At 40.1% G+C, this 20,748-nt stretch overlaps 3 protein-coding genes across 3 annotated transcripts; 1 reads left to right on the forward strand and 2 right to left on the reverse strand.

Annotated features, from left to right (window-relative positions):
• Window positions 1-1,140: 1,140 nt before the first annotated feature.
• Window positions 1,141-3,916, reverse strand: mpeg1.1 (macrophage expressed 1, tandem duplicate 1; the record flags this gene model as incomplete). The annotated part of the gene is made up of 2 exons (XM_080499866.1): window positions 1,141-3,143; window positions 3,464-3,916. 2 exons carry the CDS (start codon window positions 3,914-3,916, stop codon window positions 1,473-1,475), a joined length of 2,124 nt encoding a protein of 707 aa, XP_080355992.1. The 3' UTR covers window positions 1,141-1,472.
• Window positions 3,917-6,158: 2,242 nt separating this feature from the next.
• On the reverse strand, window positions 6,159-7,075 carry LOC308132170 (protamine-like protein). The gene has a single exon (XM_080499167.1). It carries the CDS (start codon window positions 6,995-6,997, stop codon window positions 6,395-6,397), a length of 603 nt encoding a protein of 200 aa, XP_080355293.1. The 5' UTR covers window positions 6,998-7,075; the 3' UTR covers window positions 6,159-6,394.
• A 3,619-nt stretch (window positions 7,076-10,694) lies between these two features.
• On the forward strand, window positions 10,695-18,414 carry tspan36 (tetraspanin 36). Its single transcript, XM_080499550.1, has 7 exons — window positions 10,695-10,883; window positions 14,356-14,547; window positions 14,638-14,712; window positions 14,799-14,891; window positions 15,219-15,368; window positions 16,691-16,774; window positions 17,605-18,414. The coding sequence occupies exons 1-7, from the start codon at window positions 10,824-10,826 to the stop codon at window positions 17,683-17,685; spliced, it is 735 nt and encodes a 244-aa protein (XP_080355676.1). The 5' UTR covers window positions 10,695-10,823; the 3' UTR covers window positions 17,686-18,414.
• The last annotated feature ends 2,334 nt before the right edge of the window (window positions 18,415-20,748 follow it).

Genomic DNA, 20,748 nt, shown 5'->3' on the forward strand with positions numbered 1-20,748 from the left:
GTCTGCTCTCTTTGGGCTGTCTTCCTTTTGAAAAAGACTAAAGAGGGAGTTCCCACTGCTTTAGTGCTACGTACAGTATCTACTGCTCTCTCTCTCTCTCTCTCTCTCTCTTTCTTTCTTTCTTTCTCTCTCTCTCCCCCCTTCAGGCCTTTTCAATTTCCTCAGCATGACTGAGTTTGTTTTTATGTCCAAGACCCAGTTGTGTGAATCCCTCACAGCTGTGTGTGTGTGTGTGTGTGTGTGTGTGTGTGTGTGTGTGTGTGTGTGTGTGTGTGTGTGTGTGTGTGTGTGTGTGTGTGTGTGTGTGTGTGTGTGTGTGTGTGTGTGTGTGTGTGTGTGTGTGTGTGCGCGCACACACGATTATGTGGGGGAGGGTGATTTTCTTTTTTTGTAGTCACGAGAGACAAGATGAGAATTGGTCTGAGCTCTCTTTACGGGAAATGGGTGTGATTGTGTGCACACGCAAGTATACAGAGCGTGAGTGCATGCTTGTTGGTCTATATCTGTGCTTTTTTGTCTACATAAAGTCTGAGCTGGCCAGCCAGTGTACTGATAACCTTACCGCGACCATGAGGTCAACTTTGCCTTTGTCTGTTTATGGGTGTGTTTGGAATCCAGGCATTTTTCCGAATAAGGTCAAGGGAAAAAAAGGCTTGTTCTGCACAAGATCATTCATTCAGATTTTTGGGTTTTATATTTAGAGAACCAGTGGGTGCTTTAGTGCTACTTATATGCATGCTTTCCAAACACCAGCTCCTTTTGGTTGTGAGTTTTGAATTTTGCATTAACCTCAGTAAACAACTGAAATGGTGTTCAGATTTAGCACACCCAGTTTTGCAGTGGAATTACTGAAAGAGTATCGTACACATTTTGTAGAACTGAAACATTATTGACCTCTGAAGTAGATGTCCCAAAGAGTTTTCTGCAGCTTTTATAGCTGGGAATATACAATGTACAAACAGCATTAAATTCAAACGGCTTTCTTCAGTGGTTTTATATTAGTTTATTATCCATGTCATATCATTGATTACATGTTTAGTTTTGCTTATTTCAAAAGTTACACACAAAATCAAGTACAGAAAGAGTACATTCTTAATTCAATAATTTGCATCAACCTTTTGAAAGTGAAGTGAGCATTGCCATCAGATTATTTCACAAATGGCCAATGAGAAATGGAAAGCAAAACATTTGAAGCTCTGTGCATTCTGTCCTCAAGAGGACAGTGCTGGTCCACTGAGGAGTTAGAAAAGCAGTTTTTATTTTTTGTTTTAACAAAACACTTGCCCATCCTTATCACAGAGGTAGAATTGCAACAAAAGCATGACATTTTCAAAAATATGTGACAAACATATGATCCACCTCAATGTATACAATACCGTAATCATATAGCCAAAAGGCTGTCAAGGTTAAACCTCTCACATCACATGTACCGGTACTTGTCTCTTGCTGACTATTCATGCTCTATAAAATTCTCAAGCTTCTTCTGTCAGTGTCACCCGCTCACTCTGCATCTCACCACTTATTTCCTCATAGCCTACAGTTGGTCCAAGACCAGACATCCTCCTCCTTCTCTTCACCAGGAACCCAGCCACCACCGCCACCAGCAACATCAAACCCATTACCCCAAATGCCACTCCTGTCTTTTCTCCAACAGTCATCTCATTCAGATTCGGGTTAAGTTTGATTACAAGTTGTTTGATTTCCTCTGGTTTGGCAAGCTTCCACGCCTTCGTCTGCCCCACTCTCACCCAATTCATATCTCCTCCAGTCATCACCACCACTGTGTTGGTAGCTGTCAGAGTCATGAGGGGTGATTTTGTGAATGGAGGCAGACGGACTGGGAGCAGCTGTCCACCAGTGAACAGTCCAGACTGCACGCAGTAAAGGATTTCACAGCCGTCACTGACTGTGGCAAGATGCTGACTGAATTGTGGAGGGCACCTGCTTTGAGACTTTGCCAGTGGGTTGCTCGCCTGACAGCTGAAGAGGCCTCCGAATGGCACCGAGTATCTGGTGCCCAACTCAAAGTCATTGCTCACACAGATCGTTTGGCCATCTGAGAGAAACTTTAAAGGAATGAAGTTTGGGGGACAGCTCTTGGAGTTGGTGATTGGGTTCACGGCAGAGGGGCTGTAGATGCCTCCAAACAAATACCCAGAGTTGTCTGGGGCCATTCCATTCACAGAGCACCAGTAGGTCTCAACGTGAGCAGAACGAACATGGTTGCGTTCCGAACACCATTTATTATAACAAGTAGACGTCCAAAAAAATCCACATCGATATTCTTCCTCAAAGCAATCATATGAGCTGTAAGGCTGCTGCCTGACTTCTGACCTCAGTAAAGTTGGGTGGTAAGGTGGACGACAAGAGAAGTCACCAGTGTCTGGGTTTTTCTGGGCGAGAGTATCACAGAGTGGGCCTGCGTCTGCACTGACTTTGGAACACTGTTGATACACTCCACCAAAACTGAGGTTTGTAGCAGGGCCCTCACAGGATTTATCATCAACATTGGCCTGGAAGTTGAAGTTTGAGGACTTGATATCTACACAACCAGGACGGGTGTTGACCTTGTAGTAGCGCTCTATGGCCCGACTCACTGTGAGAGCCACTTTGCTCACTGTCGGATGCGGAAGATCTGGAAGACTGTTAATGTTTATAAAGAAGTGTAGGGGAAGACCTGAGCGATCAATAGCAACTAAGTTATTTCTGGTACTTTCTTGCCACTTCTGCAGAGTGATGCCAGGGTAAAAGGTCGGGCCTCCGTGGCTTTGAATCAGGGAGTACTGAATGTTGGACTGATAGGTTTGAAGCGATGAACTCTGTTGAGCGTTTTGACTGCTTATGTCAAATTTGACTTTGTCAAAGAAGTTTAAGCCTGCCTGAGTTTTGATGGAGGAACTTTGTGACAAATTGTCCGACACGTATGAAGCAGTGAGGTAGTCTTCCTCTATCAAAAGAGCCCCGGCGTCAACACTCGTGATAACATGAGTGCCAAAGTTCAGGACCAGCCTCTCGGAGAGGTAGTCTGCATACTTTGTCTGGTTGTTTTCGACAGCATCGGCAATTTCTTTGGCTTGCTGAGCAAAGCGGATGTCCAGAGTGAAGTCTGGGTACGCCTTCACTGTGTAGAGGAAGTTACGAACCTACGAAAACAAAAATAGTCTTTAATATATATTTTCATATAGGTTTATTTTTTGATAACAAAGTTACTATTTCAACATCTGTCCATGGAGGGAAGTTACAATCTTGTCCATACCATTTGTAATAATTATATGAGGAGAGAAATCTTTTTTTTTTTTCTATTTGCAATCAGTCAACGGCTTTTTTCCCCCTACACATTATTTGAAGACATTCATGGCAGAGTTATATTGCTCATATTTGAGAATATTTATCTAATGGTATTTTTCAAATTGTGTAAACATTCAAACAGTGAAACGATAAAAATAAAATACAAAAACAATACCTGCACTCTGGTTGTAGTTGAGGACTCTTTGACCTGGTGGGTTTTCATTCTTGTGTGCTCTGTTGAGAATTTGCCATTCAGCACATTGAAGAAGGACACATCTGCATTTACGGAGCTCGAAGTTGAGCTCTTCTGCTCCAGGAATGAGCTGACGATCTCCGAGCTCGTCTCCACACCAGTCTCTTTCTGGGGGATGACAAACACTTCGTCCGGGATGAGGTAGAGCCCGTCCTCTGTGGTCTGGCACTGGAAGTAGCTGAGGTTCATGACTCGACCCATGTCCACATTACGGAGGTTGTCCCAGCCTCCACCAGGCAGCACCTCCAGGGCTGTGATGGAGAAGTTGGTGGAAGCACGACACTGGCTGAGCCAGTTTGTCGGCCGGCTCACAGGGGCTGAGGAACAGTTGAAGAAAAGCAAAGAAAGAAGCAGGAGAGTTGCTGGCAGCTTCATGGTGGCTGTGTCTCAAAAGCAGACTGAGGCACTGGGCTACAATGTTCAAATAGAAAGTCTATTTCCCTCCTTCTTTCAGTTTCCCTTTTTTGAAAACAGGAACATCTTGTTTTACAAGCATGAGCATAAATTGATTTTCACATGTACACTTTGTGTTCCTCCAGATTAGACTTAAAACAGGCTGCCTATCAACCAAAACAATTAAATTCTAATATTCCTTAAATTAGTTAAGAATTATGTGACTAAACTTTTTGTACAATCTCGGAAAATACACTATATAAAAAACTACATATCATTGGCAATTAAATAAATCTTTCTGCCTCAACAAATACATAACCACTGTTACAACAGGAACCAGTAAGCTGTAATTTATCAACTGGAAATATAGATATCCATGTTTTCTCGTCAGTCACGTGTTTTAAAGTTGTAGCTTCTCAGTCACTGGTATGAGGAGGTCATTGCATCTTATCCGAATGATAGAGAGGAAAAAATGCATTTGATAATGAATACACATTGAAAACATTTGTTTTTACAGAGTGATACATTTCATCCCTTAACCAACCACCAAAAACATTCTGTCAGAAGAAATACTTGTGAGTGAAAGAGATAAATGTGGTGTGCCCCAAAAAGGGCACTTCAGTTCAAAACAAGGTGGAACTGAAACATTCATTGCGTTGCAGGTCGTATGTTATGAGCATGTTTAATACTGAAGGGAACAACAAAAAGCAGATATGAAAACAAGACATATCAAAAAACAGAAGTGGCTGTGCTTACGTCAGTGAGGTGTCACATGTGTCTATCATGGAAAAGTCCTGGAAATGTCTGCATCTCTAAACATCATTGAAGCGTCAATCTCACCTCAGAAAACAAGTGTGACACTAAACTACAAAGTGACTTTTTCTGTGATGAAAACTCTCATCTAAACTGTGTGTCAGGTGTCTGCTTTTAAAAATGGGGAAGTCTCTGTATTAGTTTTATGTAAATACAACAACATTAACATATCGCTGACCTTGTGATGTTCAGTGTCTGTGGGTGTCTGTGTCTGTGGGCAAAGCAGAAGTGTCAAAGTTGGAGCCACGGAATATATGTTGCCATGAGACAGTCTGTGATAAAAGTTATGACCCAAGTAAAATAGAATATAAATATTGAGCAATTGAAATAAAAAAAATGTTCACTTGTGATTTTTAAAATCTGGATGCAGTTTATTATTTCCCCTCACAACATCCACCCACCAAACCCCCCACCCATGTGGTTTTTTGTTTCGTTTTGTGATTATTTTGTGATATATCTAGATGTGCTTCCTATGTAAACAGCTAGAATTTTTGTATTTATTTTAATATACAACCAGAATGGATTTTTTTTTGTCAAATTGGGACAAGAGTTTGGGGGGGAGGGGTTGTTTTTTGATTTGAGAAAAATGAGAATTTGTTTTTTAACTTTAAAATACATTTTTGGACCTTTCCATTCCATACATTATAGGTTTTGTACATTAGTTCTTAATTTTACACTCAAGAAAAAAGTCTGGAATCTCTTTCTCCTGAAAGAGCCCGAATCAACGCCAAGCAGTCACGTGAACCATCCCGGCCTTAGACTCCTTCCCACAGTTTGTGGTCGATTCCGACCAGCAGATGGCGACATAAAGCCGTACATGTTATGAACACTTGCAACTGGACGAGGCGCTCACGAAACACTGCAGTTGGAGATAAGAGTAAACCCAACGACCACCGGGCGACACGCCCATCAGGGCTCCCTGTCGACAGTAGTTGACGATTCACCATCAAGGTCTCACTCACATTCTGCATAACAAGCTCCTACAGACATCTGACTTTGCAAGAAATGCGATTTGTAAGTAATTTCCTTATTTTGCCAAGGAAAGAGGCTCCAGGGGGTCTGCGTGTCTTGGTTGGGCTGGTGCGTAAAGGTGCACTTCCAAACCCTCCAGTGTACTCCTGAATAGTATTTAAAGTTAGAAAAAAAGTATATAATTTCTGAGAAATCACACATCTAAACAGGGTTTAGTTAAGTTGCAAATAAAACCCTCATGATTTTTATCTTTAGATGCAAATTTAAGTAATTTGCTCAATAAATGTAGGTGTTATTTGTTTCTATTAGTGCCTACATTTACAGAACCAAGAACAAGTACAAGAGTTTTCATATTTCAATGCAATTCAAGGAAAAATCTGTTTTAAATGTGTTTTTAGAAAGCATGAGTAGAGTTGAAAATACCACACATCATGCTGTGTAATTTAAAATAATTTTATTATTCCCAACAATTGCAATTCAGTCCATTAAAGAGAAGGTCAGATTTAACATGGGCAATGAGTGTAAAAACAGCAAATTCAGCATTTCCAGGCTAAAAAAGAGTCTAAAACAGCTAAAATATAACCAGAGTCTGGCGTTGAAAGCAAGTAAGTCCACACAGAGTCAAAAACCAGCAGAAACACTTTGGACCACCTTTAGTGCCAAGGGGGAAAGTTCTCACTTCTTGGCAAGGGCAGCCTTGGCCTTGGCCTTCCTTGGGGTCTTTGCCTTCTTAGGGGTCTTTGCCTTCTTAGGGGTCTTTGCCTTCTTGGGGGTCTTTGCCTTCTTGGGGGTCTTTGCCTTTTTGGGGGTTGTTGCCTTCTTGGGGGTCGTTGCCTTCTTGGGGGTCTTTGCCTTCTTGGCCTTGACAGGTTTCTTTGCCTTTTTGGGAGACTTCTTGGCGGCTTTCTTGGGTGACTTCTTGGCAACTGCCTTCGTCGTCTTTTTGGCAGCGGGCTTCTTTTTTACCACCTTCTTCTTGGGTGTGGGAGGCTTTGCGTTCAGCTTGAAGCTGCCCTTGCTCCTGACGAGGGACTTCTTGGTCAACAAGCGCTTGATGGAGGTGGCAAGTCTGACTCTGTTCTTGACCACATCGTATCCTCCGGCACTCAGAGCCTTCTTCAGGGCTGCCAGGGAGAGGCCGCCACTGTCTTTGGATGCAGCCACAGCCTTCAGGATCAGGGTTGACACCGTGGGGCCCTTCTTCTTCGGAGTCTTGGCTTTCTTTGGTGATGAAGCCGCAGCCGAAGTAGACGGCAAAACAATCACAGGAGCAGACATTGTGATATCCCGTTTAGTCGCAGAGGAGTCGGTGAGTGTCAGAGTGATATCTCTGTTAACCCGCGAGAAGTTCAAGCCTTATCAAGCATCAGTGAGAACCATGTAGACTCAGTCCCGCCTCTGCTGCACGCCTCTACTCATCTTCTCCGACTTGATAAAGTTTGTGTTTTCTTAACTTCAGTTATTACGTTAAAATCCCAAGTAAAAATATGCATATCCACATAAAAAGCACCTTATTAAAGTCAGCAGACGCTTAGCTGTTTGTTTTTATGTTTTTTATTTTGAAAAGTATTCCATTTTACGTAGCATGTTTATTATTTGCACACTGACAGCAGGAAAATGTAATTTGAGATGTACATTTTGACAACTTTAACAAGGTTAAATCCTTTTATCAGTTAAGTACAAATCTCTTTGAATATAAATTCTGAAATGTATTAATGTTACTGATGAACTGACAACAAAATTTTCTTTATTTTGGCCAATTTTGGCTAAATAAATTGCATTAAAGATCAGCAAAGAAACACAGTTGCTTTATATCTGTATGGGAGTCATAGTGACCACATGTATGAAATGGAAGCTGCTGCCAATGGCAGGAATAGTTTTTGTTACTGAAAGATACATTTCAAAAGGTTGTTTAACATTATAATGTTTATGGAATTAATTGTTATATGGTGAAGATGTATTATATTTCTATTGTGTCTGGAGCCAGATGGACCTCTTCCATAATATGAATTATCTTTGTGTGAGGAGGTGTGGCCAAATATTTTTTTTCTTTTTCCCCACCTTTTCTTTTTTTTTTTTTACCCAATATTCAGTCATGATGCATTTCTATGGGCATGTGGTTTTCTCACTGATTCAAGTGTCAGTCTATGGTTCCATGGTCTTATTATCCTGTATAAATAGCATATGATTCCATGAAGGACTTCATAATTCAATTATAGGCTTTAAACATGATTTGCACCGTTATTATATGCACATTATTTTAAACAAACATGAGATTACTAACATCAAACTGCATTAATAATTTCAATGCTCTTCAGTACGGCATGAAATACTTCAAATTTCAGAATAGAAACCGTAAGATATGAACTTGAATATGATTCATTCAAATATCCCAATATTATTCACTTGTATCATTTATAAATAATTAATTTGCATGTTTGTGGACAAACTGTCAGTGTCAATATGTTGATATGTTGCCATTTGTTTTGTTTTGGGTTTTTTTTTTTTGGGGGGGGGGTTTACACTTTGATGAAAATCTTGTAATTTGATTGCATATCAAATAATAATTATAATAAAACCAGGTGTTTTTAATCTGCTCAGTAATTGGTGTATTTATGTGTCCTTTCTTCTGTTGCGCATCTTGCACCTCTTTCTCACTTTTTCTTTGTTTATTAAAGATAGTTTGTGTGTGTGTGTGAGTGTGTGTGTGTGTGTGTGTGTGTGTGTGTGTGTGTGTGTGTGTGTGTGTGTGTGTGTGTGTGTGTGTGTGTGTGTGTGTGTGTGCGTGTGTGCACATGAAGGTGAAGATTGTCAGTCCTGCCATCTGTGTCACACTGATAGCGCCTTGTCCAGCTCCATGTAAATTTTCAGATGCACAATACTACAGCAGACCTTTCTCTTCTCTTACAGTAAAACGGCATTTTTGTTTTTGACCTGACAGTATCAGAGTTATGCAGCTTCACAATGTAAAGTGGCCTCATGGGGTTCTTTGTGCGTGACTCATGCACATCCAAAAAGGTTGGCGCAGCACGTTAAGGAACTGGTTACGTTAAGGACATGTTAAGGAACTTATCTAAAACAAATCTTAGTTTACTTTGAATTTCATTGGGTGGGGGGGGGGGGGGGGGGGGGGGGGATGAGACAGGAGCAGTTTGAAAATGAAGTGGTAGTAAAAGTAAACAGCTTGAGGACCAGTTTGTAATTCGTTTGATAAAATGGCCACAGGTCAGTGACCTGGCAAGTCATTCAACGTATTTTGGAATTTTCATTTCTAAATCATCAGCTGAGGTTCGTTCATATTAAAAAACAAAAACAAAAAACAACTTTAAAGATGTCTCCATGTACAAGGATATGAATTGATTCAGAAATTCTGTATTGCTGACGGTCAGTATTAGATGGATGTGATCTTCAGGCCTTAATAGAATCGCATGTGTTCTCCAAGGCAAGTTCTAAGTTCTAAGTATCATTCAAACATGCAGTCATTCAAAGTTTGAATGAATCTAGCATGCCAACAGGGGGTGTTCTTGTGCTCAAATCTAAAGAAAATATATGAGAAAAGGCTGCATATCCCCTTTCCTGGAATAATATTTTACTACAATGGGAGGTTTTTAAAAGCTAACCACCAGCACTCTGGATAAAACAAAATAGTCTGTAAAAAAAAGTTTTGAATTTCTAAACAAACCTGAGCTGCAAGCCTTCGTGTGAATCAATAATGAAACTAATCCCTTTGCCTATGTACAAATTGATTTTAGATCTGAATGATGGACAACCTGTATTTTCTGCTTCTGTGATCTGTGAAGAATAAATACCACTCCAAGAAGCTTATGATGTCAGAACACAAAAAGAAAATCAGGTACACCATTCTATAAAATTAAGTACTGTATACTGTAGCCATTGGATCTGTTGGACCGGTTTGGTAAAAGAGCTCATTTTATGTTTTCTCTTTATGTTGTCAAATGACCATAGCCTGCCATTTTTATCTATAAAGCGCTTTCACACAACTATGCTTGAAATAAAGTGTTGTACATACGAAGTATGATTTAAAATACAAGCTATAAAACAACACAAGAAATACAACTATAAAGTAGAACTAAAAAAGGATTTAAAAACAAACCAAAAAAATATAAATGGGCCTCGCTTGATTGGGATTGGCTAAACCCCCAATGACACCATTGAGGGTTTAATTTATGATTGGCTCATTGGAGCACGCACTTTTTAAAAATTGAAATAAACCAGGGAGAGAGATGACAGATTGTCTTCATTTTTGGGGTGTTATTCCAGGTATGGGGATGATTATTATTGTTGGAAAAAAACCATCACAAAGAGAAATTTGCATAATATGACACCTTTAAAAATGTCACTTAAATAAAGTAGGCAAGCATACTTTATTGATCCTTCATATTTCTCTGCAAAATGAATAGAATAGAATAGAATAGAATAGAATAGAATAGGAAGTACTTTCATAATGCCAGAAGAAGCTTATTGATTCAAGGATTGATTCGAACCTTTGACTCCAAACCTGCTTCTTCTTATGTGTACCACCGTTTTTCGTTTGTTTTTTAATCAATAAATCCATGTAAATGACTCTGAAGTTACGATTTTTATTTTCTTTCAAAAATTGACAAGAAATATTCATTCCAGGCCACAATTGTAAGTTTTAATTCTGATGTTATATCTTTAGGATCCGTAAAAATGAAAGGGGGAAAAAAAAAGAAAAAAGAAGCAGACTTTTATAACGTGTCCTCGTTGAACCTCGACAAAGTGCGTGTGACAGATGAGACGCCATAATGGCCGAGTCGTCTCGTTTCGAACTGATTCTCTGCTTCCTCGTGCTGAGTGTGACGATGTGTGACGTACCGGAGCCTCCCAGCAGGGGGTTGAGCTCTGCCTGCAGGACCTGTTCTGTTGCATAGATCTCCTCCCCCTCCTCTTCCTCCTCCTCCTCCTCTTCCTCCGAGCATGTGACCAGGTGAACACAGTCGCGGCACTCAGTCGGACACACCGAGAGAAACTTGTGACTGAAAACAAAAGGGCATCGGGGATAAATATCCGGTCCGCAGAGACCCCTGGTCCTCCTTTAGCTTCCTCCTCTCCAGCAGACAACATGGACTGTGGAATCGTCACGTCCAAGACCATCCTCCTCTTCCTCAGCTTGATATTTTGGGTGAGTCGCTGGTGTGTGTTTCCCCACCTGCAGAGGTCCATTGCTCCGTCATGCAGGGGGGGCAGTAAGGGGAGACCAAAGCTGTTCTTATTTGTGTTTATCCATGTGTTTTGTTTTCTGAAGTGAATCTTGAAATTGTATGTATTTTTTTGTGAGTTCCCGATCATTTCAGATTTTCATCCAACAAATCAGTGTTGTGGCTTGATAAACATCCTGCCTCAGTTTCAGCCCTGTCTCACCACGCAGCACTTTCTCAAAACGATCTATCGGCTCGTTTTTAACCAAACATTTTACGACAGAAAGGCTCAGTTCACTCAATAATATGGACGGATTTCTGAGAAGTGGAGCAATGACTCGTCAGTCCGCCTGAACTCTGACTTCCCCTCAAAGGTCAGATCAGGTCTGTCATTAACAGGAACTTTGTATTCCTGTTTATAGATTAACTAATTATGTTTGTGTCATTTGTCTGTCTTATCTGAAGGGACTGAGTATTTGGGAGGTTTTCTTTTGTTTGCACGTCTGTCTAATTAGATCGCCGTGTGATTAAACTGACCTGGGTATGTTTGCAAGCTGAACCATGACAACTAGTTTTTCTTGCTTACTTATTCTGCATATTTCTCTCAGGACGTTGTTTCACGTTGACTTTTTCAAAACTCCGATTCATGAGTTCAAACACTGAAGGGATTGTTTCAAAGGTTTAGGGTTTCTTAACCCACTGTAAAGACATGTAGTTTTCCACTTGCTAATCTTTACAGACCTACTACTCATGCAAATGGTTCAAAACTATTTGTGTTCCTTTATGAAGCACAATCCAACAAAGGTCTGACACATTTCAGGATCTTTTCACCATTTCTTTAGTGACTTATTTTGACTTAAATGAAAACAAACTCTCATCACAAATTCTACATCTGTACAAAATAGGATATTTTTGATTTTCTTCGATTATCTAAAGAGTTTCCCAATCTTTTATTGTCACTCTCTTTCTGTGGTTGTGGATTTTGTTGGTATGTTTTTGCTTGTTCTCGTCATTTCTGGCTCCTTCTCAATGGTTTTGAAACTTCTCATCGTAGCTCAGTTTGAGAAGTGTTTGTGTCCCCCCCCCCCCCAAAATGTGGAACTGAAATTCATGTTGGAAAAAAAAAATCACCTCATGATTCTCATGGTTCCAGTAATAGTGTTAACGCAATTATTAAACCAGCCATGACACATTTCCTATTTAATGTAACTGTTCTCAGAGGTAAGATCACTTCTCTCTTTGTTTGAAATGTGCTGTTTTTCCTCGGGGATCATTTGATCAAAATCATAGTGAATGACTTGGTTCATAAAACATTGAGATTCATGTCAGATAGATTCCCACAGGGAAGCCCCCATAATGATCCCTATGAGTCCCAGACAGCCAGCCACGAGAGGTTTCTCACATTCCGGAGAGGTGGCACCGCATGTGGACGGTATACGTTATATAAACCTCTTTGTGCTGCTTCTTGCACAAGATCAGAGTTTCTGTGAAAGATTAAGGGGGTGAGTACCAGAGGGGGATTCAAGTGAAAACCCCACAGGGATCTCGTGACTATGGAGTGATTAGGAGGGAAGTGAGTCATGAGGCTGGACCGCGGGATGAATAATTGTTAGGACACACAGAACATGCATGTGCTCACAGATTCACACAACCAGGAATACAATGTTTCACGATCGCAGAGGAAGTAACGCCGACACTAGCATGTACCCTTAAGGGGAAATGGTGTCTGATTTATCAAAAAAAAAAAAAAAAGACTTCCCACATTATCAAAGTCTGACTGTGCCTTCAGCAACTAAAAACAATGCAGCGTTAACTTAAATAACTATATCCAGTTTATTCCCACTCACAGTTTAAAGTTCCAATGTAACAATAAATAAACACACTAAAAGCAAAAGGTTAGATACACACTACTTTAAAATACACTAAAACAGCACCCAAATAAATACACACGCATGCAACTCATAAGAAACACTACTGATTCAAAAGGAACTACACTACTGAACATTACAATAAGCCATTCAGGTTTGTACAAAGTTGTTAAATCTACCAAACTACATATCAACTAGGTTTAAAAATGACACCAAGGGAGGCGAATAGGCCGTCTGAATCTTTATAAAGAATGTAGAACAGATGGAAACAGTGCAAAAATGGATTATTGATTTGGTAATAAAATAAAAGCAAAGTTAAGTCAGGAGTGCTGATAATGTCATAAATAGTTGAGAAATGTTGTTTTGGTCATCTTGTAGTTTGAAGGTTACTTTGGACCTGTCCGACTTTTTGTTTCTTTGATTAAAAACAAGTAGACGGATAAAGAAACTGTGTGTACACAAAGTAGATTAATATGCATACAGTCCTGTGATCGGTGATCTCACTTCATGAGGCATGACTTTCAGGAGAGTCATGATGAGGGTGTGATTTGATGCCTCTTCTACGGCAGACAACAAGACGGCCATCAGCGACCTGCAAAGCCAGTTCTAGTCACGTGACCTCACATCTGATCGCACGCAACAAAAAAACCTTGTTTGTTTCTTCAGACGTTGCTAACAGTCAGCTCTGTTCTCCCTTCAGATCAGACGGATCTGTGGCTGCCTGCAGATTCTGTCTTGCATACGGCGTAAAATCAGGTTTTCCTGGAAGAACGGTTATAAAACAGAATGGGTTTGTGCTGGAGTGTTTTAACCAGGACCCCCCCCCCCCCACCCAAAAAAAAAACAATGTGACTGGCCTGTAATTGTTGATGGAAGATAAATGTTTCCAATTAAGACCATCAATGTTGGATATCCGTGCTTAATTCTACAACTTTGAACTGAGTCACCTGTGTTTATCACAGCAGATTATGTTGCTGTCAAACCAAAAGCCTCAAACATATCTTTGAATAAATAAACTCATCATCATCATGGCAACCAGTAATAGAGTAACAGTTTGGAATTCTGCCATGTTTTCGAGCCTCTTGCGTACAATTCCATTCACAGAAAATGAAAGCCAGACTGGCCCGCATGTTGGTGAGGCGGCTCGTGTTCTCCGCTCACAGCGAGGGCCCCGGCTTTGGCTCCGGGCTGCGCTTGCATGTTCTCGTCGTGCGTGAATGTTCTCTATGCAACACTACGTCAACTGGAGGTGTTGCATGCGAGTGTGTCTCTCTGAGATCGGCCTGTGATGGACTGCTGACCTGTCCAGGGTGCCTCCTGTTTTCGCTTCGTCAACTTGGATCGACTCCTGTCGTCCATGACCCCGAGGTCAATGAAGAGGTAGTAGAAAATAGGACCGCTGCTTAGAGATCAAATTACATCTCGGTGCAGCGACGTACTGATGTTTGTCTGGATTCCTCGGCCATCATCACTGCATATCGGAGACCGCACTGTCTGATCTACAGTAGCAAGCATTCTTTCTGAATTTCATCGAAGCCATGTTGTTAACATGTCACTTTTTTTCTGTCCTGGTTCTTCTCTTCCTCAGGCTGCAGGAGCAGCACTGGCTTATGTTGGCGCCTATGTGATCAGGAGCTATGGCACCTTCGAGAACTTCATTCAGGACAGGTACACGCTGATCCCAGCGGCCATCATCATCGGCATCAGCGTGGTGATGTTCATCTTTGGCCTGGTGGGATGCTGCGCCACACTCCGCGAGTCCAAGTTCGGCCTCAGCTTTGTAAGTGTGTGTGTGTGTGTGTGTGTGTTAGGGTTAGGGCTTCTGTTTATATTACTCTCTGAAATGATCCATTTCATCTCTTTTCTCCAGTTCTTTTTGATTATCATGGTGATCTTCGCAGCTGAGGTGACTGCTTTGGTATTCAGCTTCCTCTACCAGGACAGGGTAAGTCACATTAACAGGATTTTAATCCACATTTCATCACACATTTCAAACAGGCTTGAAACAAATCAGTTTTACTCTCTGTCCAGATGAACAAAGACCTTGAACGCTCCATGAATGAAGTCTTCAATAACTATGGCGAACAAGAGGCGACGGCAGCTGTGGATGTCCTGCAGAATGAGGTTGTTGTCATGTTCGGCTTTATATAAATAGATTTTTTTTTTTTCTGCTTTCATTCTCTTCAGCCTCTCTGCTTTAGTTTCAGTTCCTCTGCTTGGTTTTATCATTTGATCATTAGATGCTTTTCTCGAAGAGAAAATGTTTTTCATTTTAGACTTACTGCTCTGTGGCAAAGATATGCTGAGGACACAAAGGGAAAATCTCACTATAATGACAGATTGAGTGTCCAGGTTGAAAGAAGTCTTCATATTATACACACATGCAGATTGAATAAGTATCTATTTTACTTCTCCTGTCATCACCAGTCTATTTTGTCTTTACGTCTTCAGATGATGTGCTGCGGTGTCAACAATTACACCAGCTGGACCAACACCACCTGGTTCAGAAGCCACAACAACACAGTTCCTTTATCCTGCTGTAAAAACAGCAGCTCCACGTGCACAGGAAGACTTGACCAACTTGACCTGCTCAACCTGGAGGTAAATCACAAGCCATGACTTCATGGGCACACACATGTGCATGTCTTTGCTGAGCTCAGGATTGTATATTAGTGAGTTTTGTTGATTTATGATTGCAATTAACATGTTTGTCTTCGAAGGTCACAGTGTGGCAGATTTACTGTACATCATGGTGGCAGTAGTTTTTAACCATTTGTTGCCAAGAGCTTCAGCGCTTGTGAAATTGATCATTTTACTCATGTCAGAATGTGCTAGCTCTACTTTTCTTACATACAGAGAGCGGGGTAATATGGCTTTATATTTTGGCCTGAATTGTGAGGTAATGGCGGATTTTGAGAACAATTGGGATTTTTAGAGGCATGCAAAATCAAAGTTTGCTGCTACGCAATGGTGTATGAGAAAACAACTGAGCAAGCAGAAGTAAATGTGCTGGATATCAGGTATACTCTCAGTTTCCTTTCTTTGCTCTTGCTCAGTGTTTTCTTCACATGCCCACTCAATATTTCACTCTGTGCTTGCTTAACTTGACACGGAGTTGTATTTGTGCCACTAAGTCAACCAACCACAAGTCAAAGAAGCTAAATTGTCATTACTTGTTTCATCTCAATTAGACCTCAATACTAGGGCAAAATGGTTTAGCTGGTTTTTTTTTTTTGGTTTGTTTGTTTGTTTTTTCTTCCAGATATAAGAGTGAGCCTGAGTATTCATACTCAGTATTCAGTAAACAACAGCAAGTTTTCAGCGGCCCCAAATATAGAGATCTGATTAGTGGAGGAAACGGCCAATCAGAGTTTGGTTTCTTTACTTCTTTGTATATGGTATCTTTGACCTTTGACTTCCGCATACAGTGTCCATGTAGAAGCGGAAATGGAGGGAGAGAAGAAGACAGTATGTTATAAATTGCATGATAGCGAGCACATTTTTTAATCTGTTTACTTATTAAAAACATTTCCCCACTTGTCAATAACTTACTGAAATGGAATTTTCAGTTTTTATATTAAAAATCCTAATGTATATTTAGTCACACTTGTAAAACAGCGTTCACCATTGGTGTGTTGACTGTGTCAACGTTGTGTGCTAGAATGAGTAAATGTAACTCATCGAAGATGAGTGAAAATACATTCACCATCTTCTAGTACAAAGTAGTTTTATAAACCTGATTGATCCTTGGCAAGCTCATCAGCTTTCTAACTCTTGGAGAGTTCTTTCTTGGCATTCTGTTGATTATTTTCAGGTTGTTTTTGAATAAGAATTGTTAAGTTCCCCGAAAATATGAGTCAAAACCAAAGCAGCTGTTGGACGTCTCTGAAGTACCTGTACTTGGTGTGCTCACTGTCTTTTAGGGCTGTGAGGTCAAGCTGGAGAACTTCCTACGCGATGTTTTGAGATATGCCATGCTGGTCATTCTTGGCTTTGCCATCATCAAGGTAAGATGGTCAGACTTAATCAAACATATGTTTGTACTGTAGTCAAAATTCCATAAACAAAGACTGAACAATGAGAGAACATTGAAGGGTTTGTGATTGAAGTGGTTTCCAGATCTCTTACTGAGAAAGTTACTGTTGTAATAACTTCCTAATGTTGGAACTCCCCGGGGAGAAAGACCTAAAATGTTGTCATATAAAATCTTAAAAATATACGATCTTTATTTATACTTTGTCGCACAAGGTTGCTGTAGTTGGTTATTTCTTTCCTAATGAGAAAAAACTAGCCAGTCAGAGTTTGGCCAACTTCCTCACCAAGTGCTGCATTGTTTTCCACATGTACTGTTTGTAGTAGCAAAACACTTTTTAAAGAAGATTTTCAGACGACGGTGATGAAGTGACTGCAGAAGCAGGAACGGCTCTCTTTGATGTACTTAGCAGTTTTATACTCGTTTTATTTCATGACACATTTGGGTTTTTATTTGCAGTAATCTGAATTTAGAGTCTGATGGAACAAGAATGGACTATTATTGTCCTGCAAATTAGCTGATTTCAAAATTTCTCTTTAAAATAATTAAAAAAACAAAAACAAATGTATACATACATGCTGGGAAAAGGCTTTCCCTTGACACCCAGAGTTCTTCAAGATGCGAGAGGCCAACCTCACATCTTGACAAATAGTTTTGTTTTCATCACAATCCTCACATCCCATCTCTGAAATAATCTGTGCATTTAACATAAGCTGCCTGAGAAATGTAGACCTTTTTTTTTTCAGTTTGTTTGTTTTTTTTAAACGTGTGTGTGTGTGTGTGTGTGTGTGTTCTCTGTTACAGTTCTTCGGGATGCTGAGTGTATGTGTGATCACCTGTAGAACCGGCAACCGGAGGAGTGGATACCAGCCTCTCTATGCCTGAACCGCCTCCCACAGCCTCCTCACCTGCTGGGTTTGCTGATCGTATTGTAAAGAAGCATCCAATCGTTGTACCTATCAAAGTTTCACTTCAGTAAAAGTCAGTGCAGATATAGTCTTGATCTAATGCTATCATACCAGGTGTTTCTTCAGTAAAATCTATATGAATCACCTGGGATTCAATAAACCATTTTGAGGAAAAGACACAACCTTTAAATATTAATGTCTATTGAAAGTATCCATCAGAAGAGAATTTCATGGCATATAGTTGTATGTTCAAGAAAAATTTAATTCATGTCATGTCATTCTGAGGTGACATTTTCTGAATAATTGAATACTCTTTGAACGCCTTTTTGGATTTTGGCTCATGTTTCGTTACAAACGTATTTTCTTCCTATGATGCAGCCTTTCTTTTCTCGTGTAGCCTGTTAAGAGCTGATGTGATGTCAAATAAGAGAAAACCGTAAGTAGCCCACAGCTGCATCATCTAAGTATTATTATAACGGACGTTATACAGCGAAATGTACTTTACAAAATAATTGCCCACTATGTAAATTTTTTTCATTTTGAACAAAAAGACAACCATTCAATATCATATTTAGGGTTGCAATATTTATAGCCAGCTGAATGAATAAATACAATTGTAATTTTATGGTCAGTTAACTACTGAAATGAGTTGTAGTTTGGGGTTTTGTCATGTTTATTGTATTTCTAAATTAAAAAGCTGAATGTTTCAAAATTGTTTGGAGTTGTTCTATTGTTTTAACACATTTATTTGGTTTTATTCTGCATTTGTTCTTTTAATTTAAAACAATAACCCTTGAATACCCACTTAAGTAAAAAAAACCAATGAATAAATAAGACTTTTTATATTGGACTACAAAAGCCTAAACACTTGGACACTCAACATATCAACTGGGCTCTTTAAGCCACAGCAGGACTCTGTAATAAGCGCCCACTTTAAACTTGACTTGGACCCTTGACTTTTTTTTTTCTCTTTAAAAAGATCTGCATCTATAGTTTAAATAACCATTTTCTGTTTGTGACTATTCCTGAGTCTGTTTAAAACACCTGGTCCTGGTCTCACTAAACTGTATCTTGACTTTTTAAAACTGAAATATACTCTGTACTACATCAAGACTTTTTTGATTGAGATACAAACTACACTAATTCTTTTTAGTAGCATTAATATAAAAAAAACAACACACTGAAATTGTAAAAAAACACATGCAGATTGAAGACACGGCTTTATTAAAGATCACTGAACTTTGCACCTTGGAACTTTGTTGGAATGGCCTTGTGTTGAAATTGCTTATGCTGTGCTTTAAAATGGTCATATTTTCTGGGTTTTGTGAAAAACAATTACATGTAAACATGGGTTCACACATCTCTGTACTAAAACAAAAGAAAACGTTTGGAGTTGTCAAAAAAGAATCTATTCAAAGATTATTATGCTGCCTTTTTATTGCTTGACCCTCTTCAGATGAACTTGGCCTGTACGTGTCCCCTGCACTAAAATGAGCCTCAAACCCCTGACCATGACCAATTGAGGCAACGCATGGACTCTTCAAAATCAACCTGAATTCTTCGACCCTTTATGCAAGCGCATTCCCCGAAGTTTTTGCAGAACCTATTAAATTGGGTTGGTGAGGAACAGTTAACTGTTTTGTTTTGGGTTTTTTTTCCTTCGTAAGTGCTCCACTCAAAACAACTTTCTATGTTTCTTTTCACAAAGCAAACAGCTATTGCTCAGTGTACTTCCCAATTAACGTGACCCCGAGTGCTTATCTCTCTCCTCCTGGCTGCTGATACGGAGGCCCCCAGTGTGGCACATACACTAGATAGGATTGTTTATCTCACATAAACTGTTTCACTGTTCAGAAAGATAAATAAAAATACAAGCTCCTTTCTGAATGGGTGGGGGGGGGGGTTAAATCAATTATTGCAGGTCATAAAGAGAAAACGGTGTAACCAACTGGTGAAGCATCCTCTGACTTCAAGCAGTATTCTCCTTGACAGTTACACAATCCTTTTACTCCTCTTATAAAATAGGAAATCCAAAGTAGATATGTATTACCTGCATGTTCTTAACTAGTTCCAGTGCTAATCGCCCCCCTAAACAAATGTCTGATTTCTGTCACTGCGTCTGAAACGTTTCAGTTTGTACAGTGTGCTGCAGTAACGGAGAAAATCCACTACGTGGTGCTGGTGAACAGGATTCATGATTTTGCCAACAGTTACAGCGAAGATGACTTAAGAGCCACCCAATGTAGACATGCAGGGAAAAAAAAAAAATGGATATTTTGTCTTTCTTTTATTAAAAAATAATCAGCAATTACCTGAGCCTCAATCAATTTTCAATACATATCTTTTCAATGTCTGGGCACATCAGTATAGTGCATGCTCGAACTTTGAACATTTTCATATAAATATTCACAGTAATCTAGAATGTGTGCATGCATGAGACGGGGAACAATTGATTTCCAGTTGTTGTAATAGTTGTTGAGGTAGCGGCTAGCACTCTCACCTCACAGGTACAATATCCCTGGTTTGAGTCCAGGCACGGGGACATTCTGTGTGCTGTTTGCATGTTGTTCCAACCCAGAGTTGAAATGGTGACTCAAATGTGTTCACTTGTAGACGAGGGATAGATGTTGTAAAGATTGAAGAGGCAATCAATATCAAACAATCTTGGATTTGGCAAAATTGTCCCATCACTACTGACTTCAGTTGAAGTTTCAATGAAGTGTTCTTGTGTCCTTTGTGTCTGCTGTGATAATATTAACATCTGCTGAAGTGAATGACCCTCCCATCCCGTCCCAGTCATATCTATTGCCTGCATATCTTATTCAGTGCACATCCTCGCTGCCCCGGGCTTTGTTGACATTTAGACAGGCCGCTCTTTTGCAGGGAGCGCAGTTGGCACACACACCGCCAGATAACCTTGTCAGCTCTGAGACCTGCTCCACTCCCTTGTTGCTCAAGCTGTCTCTTTCTCCCCCTGTCTGTCTTTCACTAACATGCCAGTTCATTCGTGTGCGTTTTTATCAGCTTCTCCACTTCACCT

This window comes from Blennius ocellaris (genome assembly GCF_963422515.1).
Source record: "Blennius ocellaris genome assembly, chromosome: 7".
Taxonomy (NCBI): domain Eukaryota; kingdom Metazoa; phylum Chordata; class Actinopteri; order Blenniiformes; family Blenniidae; genus Blennius; species Blennius ocellaris.